A 27,459-nucleotide genomic window follows, 5' to 3' on the forward strand; every position below is an offset into this window, starting at 1 on the left:
GTGCGTTGTCCTAGCTGCATAGCTGCCGATTTGCAGTGGTCATAAACTACAGCACAAGCGGAGAATAGTTCTGAGAAAATTGTAATTGTGACTGCAGCTGAACGTTTCTTTAGGATTTCACAGCCGAGGCCTTGCAAAAAATCGTGTTGGCGAATGCTCTGACCTCACAGGTCCCTTAGTCCGTGTCGGGATGTATTTTGGAATATACTGTGATTTCAGCTGGTGGCTGTAATACGCTGTTAACATTGGATGCCAACCACCCTTAATGAATTAAAACCCCTACGAGTAGAGATAAGCCCCTGACTGCAGTTCGGGGCCGGGCTCACTGTGGGCGGAGACAAAAGCATTTAACCCGAACCCTTCGAGAAGCACCTGACTGCATCAAGTGTACATGGAAGTTGGAGGTGGAAGATAGCTGTCAGAGCGTTATGGACAGAATGGACAACTTTGAACAAGTAATTTTTGGGGCTGAGCCGAATTGGACAGTGATTCTGACAGCCACTGCATGCGGTACAGGTGCCCTGAAGCTTTTCCTGAATTGGTTCGGACACAAACAGTCCTGGAAGAAAATTCAGAGGGCGAAAGCCCGAAAAGAAAAGTCACTGCAACGAGCAGAGCTTGCTGTCCTTCAGTTCAACGAATCTGTAAGTTTGACTTTAGTTTAGTGTTAGTGTTTAAATACTGGAGAGTCGAGACCAAATCACGGGCGCTGGACAGAGTGGATTTCAGTTGTAACAAAAAGGCCGTTTATTGGTCAAAGATATCTTGTTCTACATCGTGCACGGATCTAGTTCATATAACCCAATAAGGAGTCAGGTGAAAAAGAGAACTTATACAAAGGTTTCATTCATTTTTATACATAGTGTAATGACCTGACTAGATCATAAATGAACAATTGTCCAGACAGAGGCTTGAGTTTGCGAATTGACGGTTTATTAAACCAACTTTACACAGGCTACTGTTTGGGCCGTAGCACACGCCAAATAGATGACAGATCACCCACAAGCCAATCGTGACCTTCTCTTGTGAAGCCCAGACGTAAGAGGGAGAGAACAAAGGCTGAACCTGGTCTTAACTTCCAATGCTCCACCCCCCTGCCCAACGCCACTCCGCCAACCACCAGGATGCCCGGCATCAGAACATTCCAGGCATTCCCGTGATTGGCAGATAGCAGGTTGATTGACATGTCGGACCCCGCGAACACCGCGAACACTGTTCTGGGCACCCGACCAGTAGAAGGGGCGAATATTGTTTATTCTAGGAGATGTTAGTGTCAGGGGTTCGTGAGGTAGAGGGGCAGTTTACTATGGCTGGGTGTATGTGTTCATGCGATGGAATGTCTTTGTTTCCTGGGGTCGGGCGACCACAAAGCTGAGGAGATGGTGTTAGGGGGTAGTTTTATTGCTGGCTGTGTGAGCTAGTTCCTGTTTTAGCAGGGGTACATACGATGACTTGAGTCAGGCGGATTAGTTTAGCGCTGTATAATATGAGCTATGTGTATGAATATTTATTTAACATTAGCAAACGCTAGCTAACAACCTCAACGAATGAACATTCAACCCTGCTGATAAGTCAGTCGGACACAGCTGGGACTCTAGCTTGCAGATAGCCACCCCAGTACTATAACAACATCTTCATGTTCAAACCAGTTGCCACTTAGTCATGTATGTATTGAAAGGAGGAGTAAGTATTTGAGGACCCTACCTGAGATGGCATGACATTTCATTTGGATTTTCAGAGAGCGTAGCTAGATAGATATCTGGTGGTGTGCCTAATGTTCATTCTCTTCCCTCTTTGACTCTCATGTCAGCACCCTGAAACGGACACTTCTCTCATCCTCTCACTGTCACTGGCGGAGCTGTCCAAACAACTGAAGGGTGGATCATTAACTCCAGAAGCTGTGTTCCACTCATACGTGGAAAAGGTAATGCACAACTCAATCAACACCCCCAGCAATCACATCTACTGTAGGTTACTCCAGCTTTTTGTAATGTGGACTGCATTATTTCTATAGGTGGTGTTTTGTTTTCACTGAAAGAATTGGTGACATATTGTACACCTGCAATGTTTTCTGCAAACCATTAACCACCTTTAACCTGTTTATGTTCCATGGGAAGTTAAGCCCTGGATTTGGAGAATTTTGCTTAAATTCGTCAAAAGTTGGTTTATAACTGAACTTTTTTTTGTGGGATACACTTAAGGCAAGTCTAGGGATTGTAGCATATTTTGGTTAAACTATCCCCAATTCAATGGAATTGCAACCCTCTGCAGTACATTCATCACGTGTGGGGTGCACTCTTCCATCACATGTACAGCTGATATTCAAAATCTTGCACACTAATGCGATGCTATAGAGCCCACACTACTACACTATCTGAGCCAATAACTACATGCTTTCTGCTAAGTTTTGATTACAATACTGACTGGGGTGGATATACTTTGTGACATTTTTTTTGTTGTTAACTTGTAAATAGTAGCCAACAGCAAAGCGTGTTTAAATCATTTCTAAATTGTTAACAATTTGTACTAGTTAGTTTTTGCTACCATGTTGCTTTTAGCTTGCTTGAGCCTGCTAACATAGGAGTGTTAATTCAGATGTTTTCATACATGTTTCATTGTAAAACATTTATCTTACAAAGGAGTTGTTTAATCTAACTGCTTAACTAAACTCAGAAAAAAAAGAAACATCCTCACTGTCAACTGCGTGAATTTTCAGCAAACGTATGTGTAAATATTAATATGAACATAAGATTCAACAACTAAAACATAAACTGAACAAGTTTATTGGTTCCACTTTTCTGGGCTCTGTTTATTTACTTAACAAATAAAGATCACTCAAAATGTGCACTTATAAATCATAACAATTTTAATAAAAAAAACAGCTGTATACAGAGTCAAACATCAGGTTGATGTCTCTCCTGAGTTCTTCCCCGAACAAAAGAAAGACAGGATCTTATATACTCAAGTGACCCATGTTAAACCTACACATGCAGCTAAAATAACAAGTTATTCTTATTAACACAAGGTTTTGAACCAGTCTCAAGTGGTATGCAAATCTGCCCTTGTTTCAGAGAAAAACAGACAGTCTCTGTGTCTTGCTATCACCCTCAGTCCCTTTTCTCACCTTTTCTCACAGATGCGGGGCTGCGGGTTTTGGCAGAGAGCTAGACACAGACAGAGGCCTCAATATTCAGCTATACAGTGAGCCTAAGAACAATGGCATGTAAGCAAATTAATAACATAATCACTGGTGGGAAACTTTAGAATTTTATTCCTTCAAGTTCCATAGAGATGTGACTAACAGAAATGGAATAATGTGTCCCTGAACAAAGGGGGTCAAAATCAAAAGTAACAGCCAGTATCTGGTGTGGCCACTAGCTGCAGTGCATCGCCTCCTCAAGGACTGCACCAGATTTGCCAGTTCTTGCTGTGAGATGTTACCCCACTCTTCCACAAAGACACCTGCAAGTTCCCGGACATTTCTGGGGGGAATTTAAATGTTTAAATGTTAAACTATTTGTGAAAAGATTAAATGTAATTTTAGTTTGAACGACAGGAGCCTAACAAAATTAGCATCGACTCAACGTGAAGGTGACAACCTAAACGCCGGAAGGATGAATTTCAACTATACCAGCCAGAATATAGCATGAGCTTAAAAGTATGGCAACTTGGTATGAACTTTGAACTCTTATTCAGTCCAGAAGTGATACTTCCTAGCCATTAAGTTGGCAGCAGCCGCTGTGAACATGGGCTAGGAATGGACGGACGACGTATTCAATCTAACACACAACGATACTACAATGTATCCAGTTTACCACCAGAGACATTCTTCAAATGACAAGAGATCCCTGCTGGGCAACCCCGCCTTCTATCTACGACCAATCTACCGAATAAATATTTATTGCATTTTCCTTTTTCAAATGGGCGGTTATTTAGTATGCATAAGATACTCTATTTACAATAGCATAGCTGCATACCGCCCAATAGACAATCTTTTTGTTCCTCGGATCTTCCCGCTCTTTCATTCAAAACCCAATCCCCTTTCTTTGTGTAACCAGCCGTCATATCTGTTCCGTCCGCTAGGGACCTTTTCCTTTATGACCTAATTTGTAATGATTGTATGAACCATTCTGTGTAAATGTAATTATGTTTGATTATTTAGGTATTTAGTAAATAAGTAATTAAACCAAGTTTTGTATTGCTGATTTGAACTTGTTCGCCAGGGTTCGTGAAGATAACCAAGAATTTACAACTTTCAGATGAGACTAAATAAGGTGACAATTAAATATTGACTGCTATTGAGGTAAAAGATGACCAGGTCTTTAAGCATTTATTCGGAAGATAACAGTTCTATAAACATTATTTTGTGGTGCCCTGACTTTCTAATTACATTTACATGATTAGCTTAATCAGGTAATATTAATTACAGAGAAAATATTTGATAGAATAGCATGTCATATCACTTAATCCGGCATAGCCAAAGACACGAAATCACCCTCCGATCAAACAGGTCCCAGATGTGCTCAATGGGATTGCGATCTGGGCTTTTTGCTGGCCATGGCAGAACACGGACATTCCTGTCTTGCAGGAAATCATGCACAGAACGAGCAGTATGGCTGGTGGCATTGTCATGCTGGAGGGTCATGTCAGGATGAGCCTGCAGGAAGGGTACCACATGAGGGAGGAGGATGTCTTTCCTGTAACGCACAGCGTTGAGATTGCCTGCAAAGACAACAAGCTCAGTCCGATGATGCTGTGAGACACCGCTCCAGACCATGACGGACCCTCCACCTCCAAATGTATCCCGCTCCAGAGTACAGGCCTCGGTATAACGTTCATTCCTTCGACGATTAACGCAAATCCGACCATCACACCTGGTGAGACAAAACCGCGACTAGTTAGTGAAGAGCACTAATTGCCATTCCAGTCTGTTCCAGCGACGGTGGGTTTGTGCCCATAGGCGATGTTTTAGCTTAGATTGTAGGACTGCCGGGGTGTTAAGCATATCCCAGTTTAGGTCATCTAACAGAACAAACTCTGAAGCTAGATGGGGGGGCGATCAATTCACAAATGGTGTCCAGGGCACAGCTGGGAGCTGAGGGGGGTCTGTAGCAGGCGGCAACAGTGAGAGACTTATTTCTGGAGAGTCCTTTTTAAAATTAGTAGGTCGAGCTGTTTGGGTATGGACCTGGAAAGTATGACATTACTTTGCAGGCCATCTCTGCAGTAGACGGCAACTCCTCCCCCTTTGGCAGTTCTATCTTGATGGAAAATGTTATAATTGGGTATGGAAATCTCAGAATTTTTGGTGTCCTTCCTAAGCCAGGGTTCAGACACGGCAACGACATCCGGGTTAGCAGAGAGTGCTAAAGCAGTGAGGAAAACAAACTTAGGGAGGAGGCTTCTGATGTTGACATGCATGAAACCAAGGCTTTTTCGATCACAGAAGTCAACAAATGAGGGTGCCTGGGGACATGCAGGGTCTGGGTTTACCTGTTGACGGTGATGTCTGGTGAGGACCTGCCAAACAAGACCTCAGTCCAGCCTCTCAGCCTATTGCGGACAGTCTGAGCACTGATGGAGGGATTGTGTGTTCCTGGTGTAACTCGGGCAGTTGTTGTTGCCATCCTGTGCCTGTCCCGCAGGTGTGATGTTTGGATGTATTGATTCTGTGCAGGTGTTACACGTGGTCTGCCACTGCAAGGGCAATCAGATGTCCCTCCTGTCTCCCTGCAGTGCTGTCTTAGGCGTCTCACAGTAAGGACATTTGAATGTGTTGCCCTGGCCACGTCCGCAGTCCTCATGCCTCCTTGCAGCATGCCTAAGGGACTTTCACACGTGAGCAAGGACCCTGTGCATCTTTCTTTTGGTGTTTTCCAGAGGCAGTAGAAAGGGCTCTTTAGTGTCCTAAGTTTTCGTAACTGTGAGCTTAATTGCCTACCGTCTGTAAGCTGTTAGTGTCTTAGCGACCGCCTCACAGGTGCATGTTCATCAATTGTTTATGATTCATTGAACAAGCATGGGAAACAGTGTTTAAAGCCTTTTCAATGAAGATCTGTGAAGTTACTTGCATTTTTACGAATTATATATGAAACACAGGTCCCTTTTTCAGGACTGTTTATTTTTTTGCTGAATATATTTATCTCTAACTGTTTATTTGTATTTTCCTAATCTTTACAGGAAAATGCCACGGGCACTATCTGATGTGTGGAGACCTTTCATTGCAGCTAAATGTAAAAAAAAAAAAAAAAGCTGTGTAGATTTGCAAATATTGTGCCAAATTATATGTGAAGAATGTAACAAAGACTCAGAATCTTCTGGCCAAGTTCATAAAGTTCTCTGTGCTCACAACAAGCAACCTCTGACAAGTCCCTCTACTTCTATTTGAGGTGTAAGTGATGAATGAGACACCTTATCGATAGCAACAGCTCATGGTCCTCCTGGAATGAGAAGTTTATTTTTATTTAAAAAAATTTTTTTTTACTGAATGGAGGAACGTAGTCGGAGAAATGCTGATGAACGTCTGTCTTAAGCTGTGTATGCAACTGGTTCACCTCTGATGCTCACAGGCAATGTGTATTGGAAGAGATTTCTGAATGTTCTTTGCCCAGCATGCACCCCTCCAACCAGACATGCTTTATCTATTAATTTGCTGGATGCAGAGTTCAACAGAGTAGTAATCTATTTTACCAAGCATAGTGAGAAGAATAAGCACACCACATTGAAGCTGCCCAGCAACACCTGTTGGGGTGGTGTTGTCGTCATGTTTGACAGTCTCCTGGAGGGGAAGGAGTCTCTCCAAGAAATGGCCATATCACAGTCTGCTGATATGGACAGCCCCATCAAGAGGATCCTCCTGGATGATGTGTTTTGGGAGAGAGTGGTAAGCAGCCTGAAACTCTTGAAACCTATAACAGTAGCCATTACACGGATTGAGGTAGACAATGCCATCCTGTCTGATGTTCAGACTGTCTTATGTGCCGTCCTGTCTGATTTCAGAGAATAAACCTGTACTGCCCTGCCCACTTCACTGTTGCTCTAAGCAGAGGAAACTGCAGTTCTGAAATGCATCAAAAAGCGTGAAGACTTCTGCCTGAAGCCCATCCACGCCGCAGCGTACATGTTGGACCCCAAATATGCTGGCAAGAGCATTCTGTCTAGTGCAGAGATCAACAAGGCCTATGTTGTCATCACTACCGTGTCTCGCCACATTGGCTTGGAAGAGGGCAAGGTTCTTGGCAGTCTGGCGAAGTACACTTCCTAGCAAGTGCTTTGGGATGGAGATGCAATATGGCAGTCATGTCAACATACACTTGAAGTCAGAAGTTTACAAATGCATTTAAACCATGTGCAGTTGCAAACCGTAGTCTGGCTTTTTTATGGCTGTTTTGGAGCAGTTGCTTCTTCCTTGCTGAGCTGCCTTTCAGGTTATGTCGATATAGGACTTGTTTTACTGTGGATATAGATACTTTTGCACCAGTTTCCTCCAGCATCTTCACATGGTCCTTTGCTTTTTGTACCGAAGTACGTTCATCTCTCGGAGACCGAATGAGTCTCCTTCCTGAGTGGTATGACGGCTGCGTGGTCCCATGGTGTTTATTCTTACGTACTATTGTTTGTACAGATGAATGAGGTACCTTCAGGCATTTGGAAATTGCTCCCAAGGATGAACCAGACTTGTGGAGGTCTACAATTCTTTGAGGTCTTGGCAGATTTCTTTAGATTTTCCCATGATGTCAAGCAAAGAAGCACTGAGTTTGAAGGTAGGCCTTGAAATACATCCACAGGTACACCTCCAATTGATTAAATTGATGTCAATTAGCCTATCAGAAGCTTCTAAAGCCATTACATAGTTTTATGGAATTTTCCAAGCTGTTTAGAGGCAGTCAACTCGGTGTATGGAAACTAATGACCCACTGCAATTGTGATAGATTATTTCACTGTCTGTAAACAATTGTTGGAAGAATGACGTGTCATGCACAAAGTAGATGTCATAACTGACTTGCCAAAACAAAAGTTTATTAACAAGAAATTAGTGGAGTGGTTGAAAAATGATCTTTAATGACTCCAACCTATGTAATCTTCTGACTTCAACTGTATCTCATCAGCCACCTGGTGAGGCTCTTTCCCCCATCATCCTCCAAATTCCACCAACATCAGTTTGGGAACACACACACCAAAGCATGCAACAGGCTGACCAATACAAGTGTTGGATAATTGGTGGCCATCCGGGCAAATTTGAGGCTTTTTGAGCCTGACAACGAGCCATCCTCAACAGGGTTGGAAAGTGACGGTGAAGATGAGGCCTCAGTCTGATGTTCAAGAGCTTGACATTGAGGAGATCAAGGGAGAAGACCCTGAGAGGAAGACAACCAAAGCTTTAGTTTCTAGACTATAATTTTACAGATGTATGCTGAAAATGTTTTTTTGGGAGATGCGATGAATCATTCAATATTTCATTTCTTTTGTTGTTCAGTGAAATCATCCCATGTGAAGAGTCAACTCATTTAAAGTTCAATTTGTAACTAAATGTTTTTAAAATTTCTATTGGAAGGATTTAATAAATTGCATTTGTCTAATTATGATAAGGTTTATGTTTCTGTCTCTATATGATATGGTAAATATATCCAATGAAAAAACATAATTTAAGTGGTATTAATATTTCCCATATTCCCGGTAATTCCTATGGAAAGTTTCCACCTCCTGAATATTCCCTAAAATGTGCAACCCTTGTCACAGCCAACACAGCCCTGAAAAGGCCTATGTATTTATGATGACATGCCTGGTTTATATTTGCACTGTTTACAAAACAATGCAGCATGATCAGTCATTGAATGGCTATCACACAATAGGCATAATGTATTTTGTGGCATGCTGGCGTGGTGATCAGTCTGTCCTGGGATCTGTTTTGTGCTCTTGTTGTAGCAATGACCATAGGAGTTGGCAAGACGACACAAACTGATCTGGGACCAGGCTACTAGACCTTTCAATCTACAAGTGCTCCCATTGATTTGTTTTCTCCCCCCCCCCCCATATGTCGTGTTCCCACAGACATTGGAGGTGAATAGGAGACTGAACTGTTGCACTGAGGTCCTGCTGGAGAGTTGGGATCAGCTGGAGGATATTGGCTCTCACAAGGATGGTCTCCTTTATGGAGTCCCTGTCAGCATCAAGGACAATATTGGATATAAGGTGTTAATTAGGTGTCACTTCAGTGTCTTTCATTAATAGTTCTTTTTCCCTGGAAATATAGCTGGGGTTTCCTAGTCAGATTAAGCCTAGTCCTGGACCAATGCACTTTCAATCGAGATTCTCCATTGAGCGTGCTTGTTAGCCCAGGACATTGGCTTAATCTGTGTGCAGAAAAGCACCCCCATAGTAGGCCTGTGTCTTTGTTTGTGAACTTCAAGTTGAGTCTCGTGACACAGGCCCCTACCAGTAACATGGTTCTAGGTTCAGAGATGTTCATGTCTACTGAAATAGTTTATTTTTTAATTATTTTATTGTGAATTCTTTACTTTTTTAATCTTCCTGTTTTTGTATTTAGGGTCATGACTCTACGTGTGGCGTGATCTGTAAGTTGGACCTTCCTGCCACAGGGGACAGTGTGCTGGTTGAAGTGCTGAAGAAACAAGGTGCCATTCCCTTCGTCAAGACCAACGTACCCCAAAGCCTGCTAAGGTGAATAGTTCTTTTAGACTTGCAAATGCAACAAATGAGATTCAGAATATAATTTGTCTACCATATACAATGTCAACTGATGAATAAACATAATACACTAGCAATACATTGACATGGATGGGGTAACAATGGCTTTAATGTGCCACACACCACATTAGGTGATGTAATTTAGTGCAAGCGCTATGACTTGAGCAATGTCATCTGTCTTGTCCCCATGTCCAGCTACGACTGCGGTAATCCCATCTACGGTCTGACTCTGAATCCCCATAACCCTCAAAAGACGCCCGGGGGTTCATCGGGCGGGGAGGGAGCGCTGATCGGAGGAGGGGGCTCGGTCCTGGGCATGGGCTCTGACATTGGGGGCAGCATACGCATCCCTTCATCCTTCTGTGGGATCTGTGGCTTTAAACCCACGGCCAACAGGCTAAGGTGGTGGGGGGTGCTTGCATGTGTGTGTACGTTAGTGGGTCTGTCAGTGTGTCTTGACAACCTGTGAGGACTTCAGTAATATTTTACAATGTTCCTAACCTTGAGCACAGTTAAAGAACGATTGCATCACAAGATGTTTGAATCCTCTGTAAAAGCATAATTGAGTGTGTGAGTGTAGCTGGTGCATCGAAGTCAGGTGCAGGAGAGCAGAGATGAGTGGACTATGCACTTTACTAAGGCAATCATTTGCACAGAACGTAACTGCGCCACAAATAAAACTCTCAACAAACAAGTGAGGCAGCACAAAGTACAGGCTGCCACAAAGCATGGGTAAATAAAATAAACCCGGCGCAAACCAGCCGGAAGCGTGCACCAACCTCAACAGTAAACATTACACACACAGACATGGGGGGGGGGTTAAATAACGACATGTAATGAGGGAATGATGACCAGGGGTGTGGGAAAACAAGACAAAATGAAAGGTTGATCGGCGATGGCTAGAAGACCGGTGACGTCGACCGCTGAACGGCGGAAGTCGTGACAGTGTTTGTGTGTTTATTGACCTGGTGGGCTTGGTTAGATATGTACTTTTTTAAATGTATTTTTTCAGTTCACGAGGTGCTTCCTCCTGTAGCCGGGGCCAAAAGTCAGGTAAGGCTCAAAGTACAACTTTCCACCCTGCACATGTATAGCTAAATAAATTGATGAATGTTTTCTTGAACCCCTCCATCATAACACCTACATACATAGAGAAAATAGGGAGCAGAGCTCTTCTGTAGAAAAAAATGTAGAAATAGTATCAAAAGGATTCTCATTACATACAGTAACTTTGGGATAGTAATGACATGGTAACATATGTTATTGTTACCTTTTTAACAACTGACTTGCCACTGTCAAGATGACACCAATTGTTTGTTCTTGTTCCAGTGCTGTCGTCCTTTGGGCCCATGGCAAGGGACGTGGATGGCCTGGCTCTCTGTATGCAAGCTCTGCTCTGTGACCACATGTTCAGACTGGACCCTACTGTTCCCCCAATCCCATTCAACCAACAGGTGGGATCTCTCTCTGTCATAGGGAGTAGGGTGATGTTGCCCCTAGACGCTGATCTTGAGTCATTTAATTTCTTTTTCATTTTTTTTTGTGGGAGTTGAAGCTGATCCTAGGTCGGTACATAAAGGGAAATTCATCCTATAGCCTTTCGTAGGATACATATCATTGTTCAATGGATATCCCTGAAGACAAACAAATGATATTATTATATTTAGTGATGGGCACCCTTTTGTAAAATCTAATGATATCAGTTGCAATTGTTTTATTATAACATATCATTTTGATTTTACACAAAATATTGCAGCTGTCTGAATGTATTTACTTCCATGGATCTGTGAAGTCGAGACAGCTGCTTGTTGATGTTCTGGTCTGAATGTTCTTGGAGCTTAACCTACTCAACCAGTTTGAATACAATTGAGAAGCCCATGAACTGTTGCTGGATCATCAGCAGGCAATTTAAGTAGGATTATGATAAGTTGACAGCCCGTGAGAAGGTCTGCTGAGAGGGTTTTGTGCATGCAGGAACAGTCAAGTATGCTTTTTTAAAAATATTTTTTTTTAATGTAATAGTGTAGGCTGACAAGATGAATAAACCAATATTACAATATGCCTTGCTCTTTTCGATATCAAACAATAGTGTCCATATCAAATTATCAATATTGGATCCCAATATCCATTATAAGGTACATTATGCAGAAAGGATCTATTCACACCCCCCCCCCCCGGCAATCTACATTCTATGTATCAATACTGTGTTCTTCCTCTGTTCTCCAGGTATACCAACGTTCCAAGCCCCTGAGGATCGGGTACTATGAGAATGACGGCTATGCCATGCCCTCTCCAAGCATGGGCCGAGCCCTGAGGGAGACCAAGGCATTGTTGGAGAGCGCAGGGCACACGGTGAGTAACCCCCAGCTCCAGACTGATCTACTTTGCCTTCAAAAAGTATTCATACCCCTTGACTTTTTCCACATTTTGTGTTAGACTGAATTTAAAATGGATTAAATTCATTATTTTTTGTCACTGGCCTACACACAATACCCTATAATGTCAAAGTGGAATTGTGTTTTCAGAAATGTTAACAAATTGAATTAAAAATGAAAAGCTGAAATGTCTTGAGTCAAGTATTCAACAACCTAGTTGTTATGGAAAGCCTGCGATTCAGGAGTAAACATGTGACTTGTTAAGCACAAGTTATATCGACTCGCTCGGTGTGCTCTAAGTGTTTTGCATTATTTGTGAATGACTACCTCATCTCTGTACCCCACACATAATTATCCGTAAGGTCCCTCAATCAAGCAGTGAATTTCAAACAGATTCTATGGGATTATAATGACAGAACTACGTGAGTTTGTATTTTGAATTTTGTGGTCACACATTGAGATTTGTGGTTGCAAGTACGATTTGCAAGTGTGTAATTTATTTTGCATGTTTGTATAATGATGTGTGCAAGATTTAAGTGGTCGCTAACTTGTAACTTGACATTTGAAGTCCATTTCCAACTATGAATATACTGCTATGAATCAAAAATGATCTTGCAGAGAAGAGAGGGCCTAGAACCGAGCCCTGAGGGGACACCAGTAGTGAAAGTACGTGGTGCAGACATGGATCCTCCACATCATCTGGTAGGAGTGGCCTGCCAGGTGGGATGCAATCCAAGTGTGCGGAGCCTGAGACGCCAAGCCCTGAGAGGGTGGAGAGGACGATCTTGTGGTTCACTGCGTCGAAAGTAGAGGATAGATCTAGGAGGATGAGAACACAGGGGAGAGAGTCAGCTTTGGCAGTGCGGAGAGCATCTTGTGTCACAAAGAAGAGCAATATCATTTGAGTAACCTGTCTTGAAGCCCAAGTGGTTAGGGTCAAGAAGATTGTTCTGAGAGCGATAATGAGAAAGTTGATAAGAGACAGCATCCTCAAATGTTTTGGAAAGAAAATAAAGAAGGGATACAGGTCTATAGTTTGATGTCCGATGAGTCAAGTGTTGGGTTCTTGAGGAGGGGAGCAACTCGGGACATGCGATGGATTGATGAGGGAAGTGAGGAATGGGCGAAGGTCTCCAGAGATGGTCTGGAAGAGGGGATGGGGTCAAGTGGGCAGGTTGTGGGGCAGCCAGACCTCACTAGTCGCAAAATTGAATCTGGCGAAATAGAGGGGAGAAAGAGGTTCAAGGTGTATGGTAGTTCTGTGTGAGTGAGACCAGTGGACCAATAGGCTGAGTGAATGAGTAGCGGATGTTGTCCACCTTTTTTTTCCAGAGTGGTTGACAAAGTTGTCCACAGAGAGGGAGAGGTGGAGGATTAAGGAGGGAGGAGAAGGTGGAAATTGTTTAGAATATTGGGTTAGAGACAGAAACTTGAAATTTAGTGGTAGGAAGTAGTTTTAGCAGTGGAGAAAGAGAAGGCAGAGAGGAGGGCGTGAAAGGATGATTGGTCTCCTGGTACTTTAGTTTTCCTCCATTTTCTTTCAGCTGCCCACGGCCCTGTTCTGTAAGCTCGCAATGATTCACTCCGCCATGGAGCAGGAGATGAGGTCAGAGCCGGCTGAGAGGAAAGGGGACAGTGCTAGTCATAGGATGCGGAAAGGGAAGAGTATTGTCGAAGAGGCAGAATCAGAAGACTGGAGGGAGAAGGATTTAGCAGAAGGGAGAGATGATAGAAGAGGAGAGAAGATTGCGACGGCACATGACCATCTGGGTAGGGGCTTAGTGTTGGGTTCGAGACTTGCTCCCTGCCTGTTTCATTACATTGGTGTCAGAAGTGGGATTGGACCTTGCATCCACGACAGTGCGTGTGCTTGGCCGGTGAACGCGTTCCTGTAAGACGTGTCGCAAGCTGGCGCGGTGACTCTCTCTTTGAAAGGAGGGAGTAGTGTAACGACCTTGGGTTTATAAGCGCGGATATCGACTCTGCCGCTTGAGCATGCATTTGCGGCACAGTCGATAGCACGCTGGACTTTGCGGTAGAAGGTCGAGACCTGCTCCCTGCTTGTTTCTTTACATTATTATTGAAATTCCATACGTTTTGAAGGATACAAAGTCAAATATGTTACAAAAATTTATACATCCTTAAAACATGGACCACTAAACATCACAAACAGGCAAACAAACACATACAGGGTTTTTACGTTCAAAGAAATTTGAAAAGCTTAAAGAGGGTCCATTTGATTTCAATAACTTATTCTTACAGAGCATACTATTCAATGTGGTAAAGTAATTATTTAAGGCTACTGTGCTGCCATCCTGTTAGAAGATAACAGATGATTTTATTACAATGGGTAAATTGGATTTTCATTGTGTTCAATGGTGTTATTTGCCCCCTAGTGGTGCTTTCTGGTACTTAGAGAGACGACGCAAACAGGAAGTTCAGAACTTGTTTTGCACGCATAGAGCAGCTACAAACAACGCTACGTTGCAGGTCTTTCAATGTAGTTATTTCTTGTCACGCTTCAGCCTTGGAAAAATATTTGTTTGTAAGTTCGATTCAAGCATTTAGCTAATGATGATGATCTTGTTATTGATAGTTTCTTACATAGCAATGTTGGTTGCATTTACTCACAAATTGCAAAAATATACAATACTGTAGTTTTGTTACTGTTTCTAGTGTAATATGCTTTGTTATTTTACATAGATGGTTATACATTATTAGAGTAATGAAAGGAGCAATTACCATATGGTTAACAATTAGCTATATGGTTTGGCATCATGCCAGATACATGGTACCTTAGCACGTGCTTTGTATTTATGCAACTTCAAATGTTTAATGTACAGCTACAGTATGTCGGTGTGAATTGAACACTAAAGTATATTCTTTATTATTATTATTTTCTGTATTTTGCAGTTTCACAACATAAACGTTTCAATATATTCATTCAAGAAAAGTCACGCCTTGGGAGTTTTATTGAAGACTTAGTTGTTAGCTATCTGTCTAGTTTTGCATGGGAACGCAACTCAAGGGCAGAATAGCTACCTTAAAAAAAATAAGAATAAGAAGTTTTCCTTTAAAAAAATACAGGTCAAATCAAATTTTTACTTATGAATCTTTCTACAAATCTCTTGGTAACGTGACAACAGTGACGGAACACGGAGCGCGCGCAGATAAAAACTATGCAAGTATCTTTTATTCACAGCAGAATATTCATAGTCTTAAATGGACTATAATAATAATAATAATAATGATAATAATAATAGTAATAATTCTTAAATTAAATTATGCTTGCAAGTCTTATTGAATGTGTTAAAAATTAAAGATGCAACAAATCTTTCACTCATCGTGATAAAGGTTTGTGAAATTTAAAATGCGTATTTGAGAGTTGTACATGCAACCACTAATCTCAATGTGCGACCACAACTCAAAATACAAACTCGCGTAGTTCTGTCATCTTTATAATCCCATACAATTCAACCACAAGACCAGGAAGCTTTTCCAATGCCTCACAAAGAAGGGTACCTGTTGGTTAAAAAAAAGCTGACATTGAATATCCTCTTTGAGCATGGTGAAGTTATTAATTCCACTTTGGATGTTGTATCGATACACCCAGTCACTACAAAGATAGACTACCTAACTCAGTTGCCGGAGAGGAAGGAAACCGCTCAGGGATTTCACCATGAGGCCAATGGTGACTTTAAAACAGTTACGGAGTTTAATGGCTGTGATAGGAGGAAAACTGAGTATGGATCAACATCATAGTTACTCCACAATGCATGTACTAACCTAAGTGATAGAGTGAGAAGAAGGAAGTCTGTACAGAATAAAACCTATTCCAAAACATGTGTCCTGTTTACAATAAGGCTCTAAAGTAAAACTGCCCCCCCCCAAAAAAAAATGTGGCTGTAACACAACATAATGTGGAATAAGTTGAGGGGTATGAATACTTTCTGAAGGCACTATATGACCAGAGCTTGGTTGTGAACACTTATTTATCAGAGACAGATTTACTTGGACTGCCGAATAACAGACACAAAATAATGTGGATGTTAATTCCTTTACAGGTCGGTCCATGACTGTATTGATATTAAATTGTATTACTATCTTATCTCACTCTCTGTAGTTGGTTCCCTTCAGTCTCCCCAGGCTGAGCTATGCCATGCATGAGCTGGTTCTCAGGGGTTTCTCAGGCGATGGATGCGCTACCATGCTCAGCAACCTGTGAGTCAGTCCAATCACCCTGGATTGTGTTCAGTTGGGCACACCATAGAAAAAACATTTTGAAATGTGAAGCGACAATGAGTATTTCTTCAATGTAGTCCCTCCCCGTTTCAGTCCGTTTTCTTCCGTTTAGTTCCTAATGAACACAACCCTGGTAATCCCAATGAGTTAAACCAGAACATCCCTGGGAGAGAAATTAACTATCCAGTATTCACACTAAAATGATAAAAAGTAACTTTGTTGTTTGGTGTCATTGTAGGAAAGGAGGGCCTGTCGACCAGTCTCTGCGGGTTCAGGTTATTTCGTACGATTTACCTCGCACTGTGAAGAAAATTCTATCCATTCTGATCAAGCCCATAGTGAGTGCTCTCCAAGTCCACAGCATACAGAGAGGGAGGTTAAAACTGTATTGTGATGTATATCAGACTGATAATGTTATATTTGGCTCATACTTCTGTTTGTCAATGGTCTTATTTTTTTCCCTTCAGTTTCCTCGTATAGGTGCCTCTATGGAAAGCCTGTGTGGAGCTAGGTAAGAAGAACCTATATCTATTCTTCCCATTGGATTCATATAATTATAATACCTAACATCCGATTTGGACCGTAATTCTTAATAACGAGTAAGACTTGACAAATCCCCCAATTTGTCAAAAGCCACCCAGGGACCTCTCACACCCAATGCCAAATCCACCCCAGGGAATCATTTAAATAGGATGAAGAAGCAATAGTCCAAGCCGCAGCTCCATACTACTTGTCAGACATAGATAACAGATACTGTATATTGGTTGTTGGGTTGGTAGGTTTGGGGGGTGTCTGTTAATAATTTGTGACAAGTTTCAGGAAACTAGGGGTGTGTCACAGGTCACTACTTCACAGGAGTAGCATTTAAACTTAAAACTAATTTTGATTTTAAAAAATGTTATTGGGAAAAATGCCTTCTGGAACATTTGAACTTTCTTGTGCCTTAATAAAAAAAGTGTATTCCATCTGTAAATACGAATAAAATTGTTAAATTATGAGCCTAGTAGGTTTAGCCACTGAAAAAGACGGTAACCTTCCTTCTAGACTTGATATGATGGATGGGCTGGACATGCCCGGAGATGAGTTTGGATTGGTCTGCTGTTAGACCAGATCATCTGAAGAAATTGACCATGTAATTACCAAACTTACATATATTGGTAGTAGAAAGGAAACACAGACTCTTTGTTTAAGTATTAAAATTCTCCTTTAGTAATACAATTGCAGGTGGAAGTTGGTACAGAGTACAGTATATGATCGCTCTCCACAGGTTCTGCGAGGTGTCTTAAGATATCCTGCAGCTTATATACTTTAGGTATAGGTTCATAACAAGGTGATATTTCACATCAGATAAGTCTAAGTATCTTCTGCCAGGTGGTTTCCATCAGGCCTGCGGTGGCCTTTTGTGTTCTCAGAAACCCAGTCGTATTTTCAGAACCTCAGTCACGGTGGAACCCAGACAGGAGGAGTATGAGTGTAGGCGGTTTCCACCTGATAGTGTCTGCAGGCCATATCACTCAAAACAGGTGTTAACAGGCATACAGAGGTCTCCTGAGAGGAGACCTTAGTTTATCATCACATAAATTATTAACCCTTTAAGGTATGTGGCCTTGGTTTAACCCCTTCACTGCCATGTAGATTGCTTTTGTCTATAGCGTGAGCTGTTCAGAATGTGTTTGCAGTCCTTTCTACCATGCCGTTTTTGAAAAATATAACGTTAGCTATCGAGAACTAGAAAAGTTTTGCTACTTTTCTCAACGTTGATGCCATGAATTTAGCTGGCGCTTTTGAAAGATCCGTGGGAAAAGCTACTTTCTGCACATGCCACGGTCAGTGTGAACTGGAGTGACTTGAAACAACGCTGGCCAAACACAATGTAGCTACAAATAAAACAGAGTTGAACGCTTCACGGCAGACTGGAACCATTTATCTATGTATACGGGTAAGAGTCTTAGCAAGATTTTTCAGATGTAAGTTTCTAATTGTCTCAATAGTTTTTTATTGCAATGAATGAATTTTATTTTTGTGTCAAATTGGCAACCAGTCCCTGAAGGGTTTAATTGATGCAAACAAACATTACAATAATTCAGAGAATTCTTCTTCCGATGTTCTCTGCAGTGCGCTTTGCATAAAGGGTGAAAAAAATCAAATGTAAAAATCAATACATAATAGTAAATACGGTTATCCAAACTAATTATATCCTTAGAGCAAGTTAAAGCGTACTGTTAACTAGCTAACATTAGCTTCTGGCTCGCTAGCTAATGTTACGTGCATGATCTGTGTAGTAATATTATTCAAATCAGAAATCCATTTGCATTGCTAGTTATAGCCTAATGTTCACTAGCTAACATTGAACCTAGCTTGTAATCTTTAGCTACCTGAAGATTCATACTATAGCTATGACAAATCAAATTTATTTGGTCACATACACATGGTTAGCAGATGTTAATGCGAGTGTAGCGAAATGCTTGTGCTTCTAGTTCCGACAATGCAGTAATATCTAACAAATTCATAACTACCTCATACACACAAATGTAAGGGATGAATATGTACTTATAATATATGGATGAGCAGCATAGGCAAGTTGCAGTAGATGGCAAAGAGCAGTATATACAGTTGAAGTCAGAAGTTTACATACACTTAGGTTGGAGTCATTAAAACTTGTTTTTAAACCACTCTCCACATATCTTGTTAACAAACTATAATTTTGGCAAGTCTGTGTGCGTGACATGTAATTTTTCCAACAATGGTTTGCAGACATATTATTTCACTTATAATTCACTATCAAAATACCAGTGGGTCAGAAGTTTACATACACCAAGTTCACTGTGCCTTTAAACAGCTTGGACAATTCCAGAAAATAATGTCATGGCTTTGGAAGCTTCTGACATTTGAGCCATTTGACATTTGAGCCAATTGGAGGTGTACCTGTGGATGTATTTCAAGGCCTACCTTCGAACTCGGTGTCTCTTTGATTGACATCATGGGGAAAAATCAAAAGAAATCAGGAGTGGCCATCACAAAGCCCTGACCTCAATCCTACATAACTTTTGGGCTGAACTGAAAAAGAGTGCGCAAGGAGGCCTACAAACTTGACCTCGGTTTCACCATCTTTATCAGGAGGAATGGGCCAAAATTCACCCAACTTATTGTGGGAAGCTTGAGGAAGGCTACCCGGCACGTTTCACACAAGTTAAACAATTTAAAGGCAATGCTACCGAATACTAATTGAGTGTACGTGAACTTCTGACCCACTGGGAATGTGATGAAAGGGGTAAATGTTAGGAATTGTGGAAAACTGAGTTTAAATGTATTTGGCTAAGGTGTATGTAAACTTCTGATTTAACTGTACATATGAGATGAGTAATGTAAACTCATCCAAAAAAGAAACGTCCTTTTTTCAGGACCCTGTCTTTCAAATATAATTTGTAAAAATCCAAATAACTTCACAGATCTTCATTGTAAAGGGTTCAAACACTGTTTCCATTGCTTATTCAATGAACCATAAACATTTAATGAACATGCACCTGTGGAATGGTCGCTAAGACACTAACAGCTTAGAGACGGTAGGCAATTAAGGTCACAGTTATGAACTTAGAACACTAAAGAGGTCTTTCTACTCACTCTGAAAAACACCAAATTAAAGATTCCCAGGTTCCCTGCTCATCTGCGTGAACGTGCATTTGGCATGCTGCAAGTAGGCATATGGATTGCAGATGTGGCCAGAGCAATAAATTGCAATGTCTGTACTTTTGAGACTCCTAATACTGCGCTACAGGGAGACGGGACAGACAGCTGATTGTCCTTAGTGACAGACCACGTAACAAGACCTGCACAGGATCGGTACATCCAAACATCACACCTGCGGGACAGGTACAGGAGGGCAACAACTGCCCGAGTTACACCAGGAACGCACCATCCCTCCATCAGTGCTCAGACTGTCGGCAATAGGCTAAAAGAGGCTAGATTGAGGACTTGTAGGCCTGTTGTAAGGCCTCACCAGACATCACTGGCAACAATGTTTCCTATGGGCAAAAATCCATCATTGCTGGACCAGATGGGACTGGCAAAAAGTGCTCTTTGACTATTTGCGGTTTTGTCTCACCAGGGGTGATGGTCGGATTCGCTTTTATTGTCGAAGGAATGAGCTTTACACCGAGGCCTGTACTCTGTAGCGGGATCGAGGTGGAGGGTCCGTCATGGTCTGGGGAGGTGTGTCACAGCATCGGACTGAGCTCAAATCAAATCAAATTTTATTTGTCACATGCACATTGTTAGCAGATGTTAATGCGAGTGTAGCGAAATGCTTGTGCTTCTAGTTCTGACAACGCAGTAATAACCAAGTAATCTAGCTAACAATTCCAAAACTACTACCTTATAGACACACGTGTAAGGGGATAAAGATATATGAATGGGTGATGGTACAGAGCGGCAATATACAGTAGATGGTATTGAGTGCAGTATATACATATGAGATGAGTATGTAAACAAAGTGGCATAGTTAAAGTGGCTAGTGATACATGTATTACATAAGGATGCAGTAGATGATCTAGAGTACAGTATACACATATACATATGAGATGAAGAATGTAGGGGATGTAAACATATTAGGTAGCATTGTTTAAATTGGCTAGTGATATTTTACATTTCCCATCAATTCCCATTATTAAAGTGGCTGGAGTTGAGTCAGTGTGTTGGCAGCAGCCACTCAAAGTCTGATGGCCTTGAGACTGAAGCTGTTTTTCAGTCTCTCGGTCCCAGCTTTGATGCACCTGTACTGACCTCGCCTTCTGGATGATAGCGGAGTGAACAGGCAGTGGCTCGGGTGGTTGTTGTCCTTGATGATCTTTATGGCCTTCCTGTGACATCGGGTGGTGTAGGTGTCCTGGAGGGCAGGTAGTTTGCCCCCGGTGATGCGTTGTGCAGACCTCACTACCCTCTGGAGAGCCTTACGGTTGTGGGCGGAGCAGTTGCCGTACCAGGCGGTGATACAGCCCGACAGGATGCTCTCGATTGTGCATCTGTAGAAGTTGCCCAGGGTCTCGAGCTTAATGACGAGTTTGGAGGGTACTATGGTGTTAAATGCTGAGCTGTAGTCAATGAATAGCATTCTTACATAGGTATTCCTCTTGTCCAGATGGGATTGTGCAGTGTGTTGCCGATTGCATTATCAGTGGACCTACGGGGACGGTAATCAAATTGTAGTGGGTATCTGGTAGGGTGGAGGTGATATGCTCCTTGACTAATCTCTCTCAAAGCACTTCTTGATGACAAGTGAGTGCAACAGGGTGATATTCATTTAGTGTAGTTACCTTAGCTTTCTTGGGAACAGGAACAATGGTGGCCATCTTGAAGCATGTGGGGACAACCGACTGGTATAGGGATTGATTGAATATGTCCATAAACACACCAGCACATGCTCTGAGGACGCGGTCTGTGCGGGCAGCCTTGCGAAGGTGAACACGTTTAAATGTTTTACTCACGTTGGCCACAGAAGAGTCCACAGACTTTGGTAGTGGGCCGTGTCAGTGGCACTGTATTGTCCTCAAAGCGAGCATTGAAGTTGTTTAATTTTTCTTGTAGTCCTTGAATGACTGTAGACCCTGCCACATACGTCTCGTGTTTGAGCTGTTGAATTGTGACTACTTTGTCTCGATACTGACGCTTAGCTTGTTTGCCTGCCTTGCGGAGGGAATAGCTGCACTGTTTGTATTCTGTCATGTTTCCAGTCGCCATGCCATGGTTAAAAGCTGTGGTTCGCTCTTTCAGTTTTGCGCAAATGCTGCCATCGATCCACGGTTAGCACTTGCTAATAAACTTGAGTCAGCTTAGCCTCAGACAACAACATTGATGTATACCTGAAACATATCCCAGTCCATGTGATTGAAGTGATCCTGAATCGTGGTATCCGATTTGGTTAGACCAGCGTTGGACAGACCTGTGCTCAGGTGTTTCCTGTTTTAGTTTGTCTGTAGGCTGCAAGCAACAAAATGGAGTCATGGTCAGATTTGCTGAAGGCAGCACGGGGGAGGGCTTTGTATGCGTTGCGGAAGTTAGAGTAGCAATGATCCAAAATGCTAGCAGCCTTCGATATGCTGATAGAATTTAGGAAGTCTCGCTCTCAGGTAAACTTTGTTAAAGTCCCCAGCTACAATAAATGGAGCCTCAGGATGTATGGTTTCCGGTTTACATAGTCAAGTGAAGTTCTTTCAGGGCCGACGAGGTATCTGCTTGGTGGGGATATCCACGGCTGTGACTATAATCAAATAGAATTCTCTTGGTTGATAATGCGGTCAGCATTTGATTGTAAGGAATTCTAGGTCAGATGTACAAAAGGACTTAAGTTCCTGTATGTTGTTGTGATTACACCATGAGTCGTTAATCATAAGGCATTTTCCCCCACCCTTCTTACTGGAGAGATGTTTGTTTCTGTCGGCGCAATTGCATGAAGACACCGGGTAGCTATCAACTCTGACAACATATCCCGAGTGAGCCATGTTTCCGTGAAACAGAATGTTACTGCCTCCAAGGCAACTCGTGCCTTAATTTTGTCCATCTGGTTATCTAGAGATTGGACATTGGCGAGTAATATGCTCAGGAGCAGTGGATAGTGTGCTCGCTGTCTGAGTCTGACCAATAGGCCGCTCTGTCTGCCTCTCCTGTGGCGACCGTGTTTTGTCGGCCTCTGGGATAACATCCCATGTCCAGGGTGGAGGTCCGAAACAAAGGATCCGTTTCGGGAAAGACGTATTCCTGGTCGTAATGTTGGTAAGTTGTCATCGCTTTTATATCCAATAGTTCTTCCCGGCTGTATGTAATAACACTTAAGATTTCCTGGGCTAACAATGTAAGAAATAATACATAAAATGTAGAAATAACTGCGTAGTTTCCTAAGGACTTGAAGCAAGGCGGCCATCGCCGCTGGCGCCATTGTTTGTATTAGTAGTAGTATGAGTTTGGGTTATCCCAGTACATTGTTTAGCTTGCTACCTAGCTAGCTACATGTCTGAACAAAAGACTACTTCAGACATGTTATTACATGACCCATCAAATTAGCCAGGTGTGTCTGGGGGTGATTATGGCCATCTGTTGTATTTCATGAACATGTGTACATTCTCTAGACAATAGTGACCTATCCACTTAGCTAGATGTGGCTGGGGGCTGGTTATAGCAATTCCTTCACATGACTCATTAATTTAGACAAGTGTGTGTCTGGTAAGCGTCATCAAATAATAAAACTAGTTTTGTTTCTGGACACTTTCTGTCGTTGACATTGCTACTATGCAAGTAACCATTTCAGAATCGTTTTACACCTTCTGTATCCTGTGCATGTGAAATAAACTTAGATGTTATAGATTTGATATAGTGTTTGTTTACCACATGGCCTCACATGAATCCTTAAAGAGATGGGTGGGGCTAAGGCTTAAGAGGGTGTGAACGATTCTGAATAGGTGTAGACAAAGAAGAGAGCTCTCTGGTATTGTAGGTGTAACAAAACATTAGTTGCAACCCCACTTTTGAGAAAATGTTAACTTTGTCAACTTTCAAAGTAGAATGACTTTCCCATTGTTCCTCAACTGTAGTGTATGATATACCATTTTCTAGCTCTGAGTCTCTACTTTTTTCCAATGATGTTACATTTCTATTTATTTTTTTACATTTGGCCATTTTTAAAATAAGACCGAATCGAGGCGGTCAGTCACATTTTATTGAATTCCCCATTTCTTAGTCAATGGTAGTTATGTTTGGTTCCAATTAGATGTTGGGTAATATATTTATTGAAATATTATGTGAATCCTAAAACTTAAACTGCCCAATTTTTGGGTGCAATCAAATAGCAACAAAATTTCAACAAAAATAAAGTTGCAGAAATGCCAATCTTATGTTTTTAACTCCAGAAATGATTTCATAACAATCTGAGATGGCGTGTGTCATGGCTTGCTGGAAAGACACTTAAAAAAAGATATATATATTTCAATGCCATGGTATGAAATGCTGAATCGTAATGACTCCACTTCCTTTTTTCACCAGCTCTGTGCAAGACCTGTGGAGACAGCATGCGGATGTGGAGGTACTAGACATTTTGAAGTTGTGCCACCTGAGTTTCCTGATGGTCTGAGAGGAGGCACAAATCGTGTCCTGTAAATGTATTTAAATGTCTTCATTCATCTGGTCTCTTGTTGTAATACAGAATGGCATGGATTATTGTATGCCAGTCACTGGCAATGTTATATTGTTCAACTAAGCTTGCAGCATGATAATCAATTTGACAAAAAACCTGAGGGAATGTTGTGTTGAAATCAGTGTGCTGAGGAAAATGTACAGTAGTTCTGTCTGTGTTCCAAGGACTACATGCACGAGGTGATGGCAGAGTGGAGAAGGTGTGAGCTGGACGTGCTGCTCTGTCCCATGATGGGTCCCGCCTACAACCATAACTACCCTGGGAAACTCACCAGTACCATATCTCTTATCAAATGGAATATAGATTTAACTAGCTCTTTAAAAAACATTTTATGAAGCTTGTTTTAAAAAATGTAGAATCACCAGTTGGAATTGTTATGAATTCACCTGCTTTATTGAACTATGGGTGGATGTATTATTGACCCAGACCCCCCCCCCCCTGCCCCGCCCCTTCTCTCTTCAGGTGCGTTGTCCTACACCATTATGTACAATCTCCTTAACTTTCCTGCTGGTGTGGTCCCTGTCTCCACGGTAACAGCAGAGGACGAGGAGAAACTTAGGCACTACAAGGGCAACTATGGGGACCTCTGGGACAAGCTCTACAGAAAGGTACAGGCAAAGTCACAAACACACTCTTCCTCTTAAAATATTTACAGGATATTTAGCTATTTACAAACTTACCGCCATCCTGACTTGAAGTGGCCATTTTGTCCATGCCAGATGTCACAACCTGTAGCCTAACCGGTAAATCTTAGCCTGTAGTTCCATTGTAACCAGTAGATGGAAGCAGAGGCCTGTCCTGGTTGCTGAGTTGAAGTTCAGGCCACTGGGCCCGTATTCAAAAAGCATCTCGGAGTAGTTGTGCTGATCTAGGATCAGCCCCCCCTGTCCATATAATTGTATATATTATTCTCTAAAAAGGAAGACTGATCCTATACCAGCACTCCTATAGAAACTGTTTGTGAATACGGCCCCTCGTCAACATGCGTTTGGTTGGGACTGACTGTTTGTGTGTTTACAGGCGGTGACTGGTGGAGAGGGGCTGCCGGTGGCTGTACAGTGTGTGGCCCTGCCCTGGCAGGACGAGCTCTGTCTGTGCTTCATGAGAGAGGTGGAGAGGCTGTACAGAGAGAAGAAGAAATGAGAGCGAGCGAGAGAGAAGAAGAAATGAGAGCGAGCGAGAGGGAAGAAGAAATGAGAGCGAGCGAGAGAGAAGAAGAAATGAGAGCGAGCGAGAGAGAAGAAGAAATGAGAGCGAGCGAGAGAGAAGAAGAAATGAGAGCGAGCGAGAGAGAAGAAGAAATGAGAGCGATGGATGTAGAACGATAGAATGGTAAAAAGGACCTGTTCAATCAAGCAGTGAAATGAATCGATATAAGAAAGTCACTGTGTTGTTGAAGTAGTAAAAGGAATAGATAACATTATTCTTATGCTGCAAGGTAACTTGAATAGGGTCCCCTGGCCCAAATAATAGTAAATGTCTTCAGAAAGCAGGTTGGAGGAAGGACTGATCCAAGTGCACTGAGAAACACAAATGACTGTTCCTTGGCTGCTAACAGGTCACCTAACCTCAAATAGGGATACAAATACAAACATATTTTCTTACACACAAGAAAATTGGGAAATTCTGTATACCTCAGTCGATTAAAAAAAAAACGCACTTATGAAATTACTTGGTATTTTTAAATTATAGTCACCTTATGCACTTATTATTATATAGGAAAATTCATATAAATATATAGTATGTCTGATTTTCATGTCTCAAATTAAAAAAACTTTGTTAATATATCCCTCTATGTAGTGCCGTTTGTGTCTGCATGGTTCAGGAATGAGAACATTTGTCATGGATTTCTCCCCTTGAGGTCAAGTGTCCACCAAACGTGACATGCACTGCAATGTAATGCTTTTAGATAGCTGAGATATAATATGGTCACTTATGTACTTCTCAATACATGCTGCAATTTTAATACAGAATGATTAAAGACGACACTGCGTCAATCTGAATGATGTGTGTTGACCGTCATTTATTCATCCAATACCATCGATCTTGTCCATTTAGTGGGCTGTGCGACTGAACCAGGACAATAGTAACAGCCTCTGCCACTCTCCTCCAGTCAATCACTAACATTCTGGTTCCTTTAATATCTCAGCCAATGTAGCATGAACAGGCACAACAACATTAAGGGGTGGAAGTTGTGTAGCTGGCATCTTGCTAACATCAGACACTCTGGAAAATGACGATGCAGTCTGTCTCGGTTACTCAGACAATCGAATTGGACATGTCTAATGAGAAAATGGCGTTTACTGTATATACAGGTAGCTGCCAAAATAAAGGAAATACTTGAGTAAATGAGCGATACCAAGTATATTGTAAGCAGGTGCTGCCAAACAGGTTTGGTTCATAACTTAATTAAGCAACTAAAACAACTCATTCATTTTATTTATTTAACCAGGCAAGTCTGTTAAGAGCAAATTCTTATTTTCAATGACTGCCTAGGAACAGTGGGTTAACTGCCTGTTCAGGGGCAGAACGACAAATTTGTACCTTGTCAGCCTGGGGGTTTTGAACTGTCAACCTTCCGTTTACTAGTCCAACGCTCTAACCACTAGGCTTACCCTGCCGCCCCATGCTTAGGGTCATGTGTAAAAATGCCCATCTCAGTGACTTTGAAAGAGGGGTCTCAAAGGAGCATGGGGGGTATAAGTCTGTCTGTCACCAGGTCCAATTGAACACTTATGGGAGATTCTGGAGGGGTGCCTGAGGGTTTTCAACCACCATCACCAAAACATCAAATTATGGAATTTCTCATAGAAGAATGGTGTTGCATCCCTCCAGTAGAGTTACAGACACTTGTAGAATCTATTCCAAGGCGCATTGAAGCTATTCTGGAGGATTTGGAGGCTCAACGCCCTATCAAGACACTCCCCATTGGTTTCCTTTATTATTTGTATATAT

General features: G+C 42.0%; 1 protein-coding gene across 1 annotated transcript; it reads left to right on the forward strand.

Annotated features, from left to right (window-relative positions):
• Positions 1-26,507, forward strand: LOC124023369 (vitamin D3 hydroxylase-associated protein-like). The gene is made up of 15 exons (XM_046337896.1): positions 1-644; positions 1,811-1,924; positions 9,052-9,192; positions 9,548-9,681; positions 9,904-10,110; positions 10,721-10,761; positions 11,038-11,162; positions 11,935-12,060; positions 16,207-16,304; positions 16,564-16,663; positions 16,793-16,836; positions 24,354-24,393; positions 24,669-24,777; positions 24,967-25,112; positions 25,525-26,507. The coding sequence occupies exons 1-15, from the start codon at positions 429-431 to the stop codon at positions 25,645-25,647; spliced, it is 1,764 nt and encodes a 587-aa protein (XP_046193852.1). The 5' UTR covers positions 1-428; the 3' UTR covers positions 25,648-26,507.
• Positions 26,508-27,459: the final 952 nt, after the last annotated feature.

This window comes from Oncorhynchus gorbuscha, unplaced genomic scaffold (assembly GCF_021184085.1).
Source record: "Oncorhynchus gorbuscha isolate QuinsamMale2020 ecotype Even-year unplaced genomic scaffold, OgorEven_v1.0 Un_scaffold_1616, whole genome shotgun sequence".
NCBI lineage: Eukaryota > Metazoa > Chordata > Actinopteri > Salmoniformes > Salmonidae > Oncorhynchus > Oncorhynchus gorbuscha.

What these genes read in the sequence shown, in the direction of transcription:
- LOC124023369 (XM_046337896.1), top strand. Translation starts at nt 429, where the DNA reads ATGGACAGAATGGACAACTTTGAACAAGTAATTTTTGGGGCTGAGCCG. An exon ending in GCTACCATGCTCAGCAACCT is followed by an intron (nt 16,305 to 16,563) that starts GTGAGTCAGTCC and finishes GTGTCATTGTAG; the next exon opens with GAAAGGAGGGCCTGTCGACC. An exon ending in CCATTCTGATCAAGCCCATA is followed by an intron (nt 16,664 to 16,792) that starts GTGAGTGCTCTC and finishes TTTTCCCTTCAG; the next exon opens with TTTCCTCGTATAGGTGCCTC.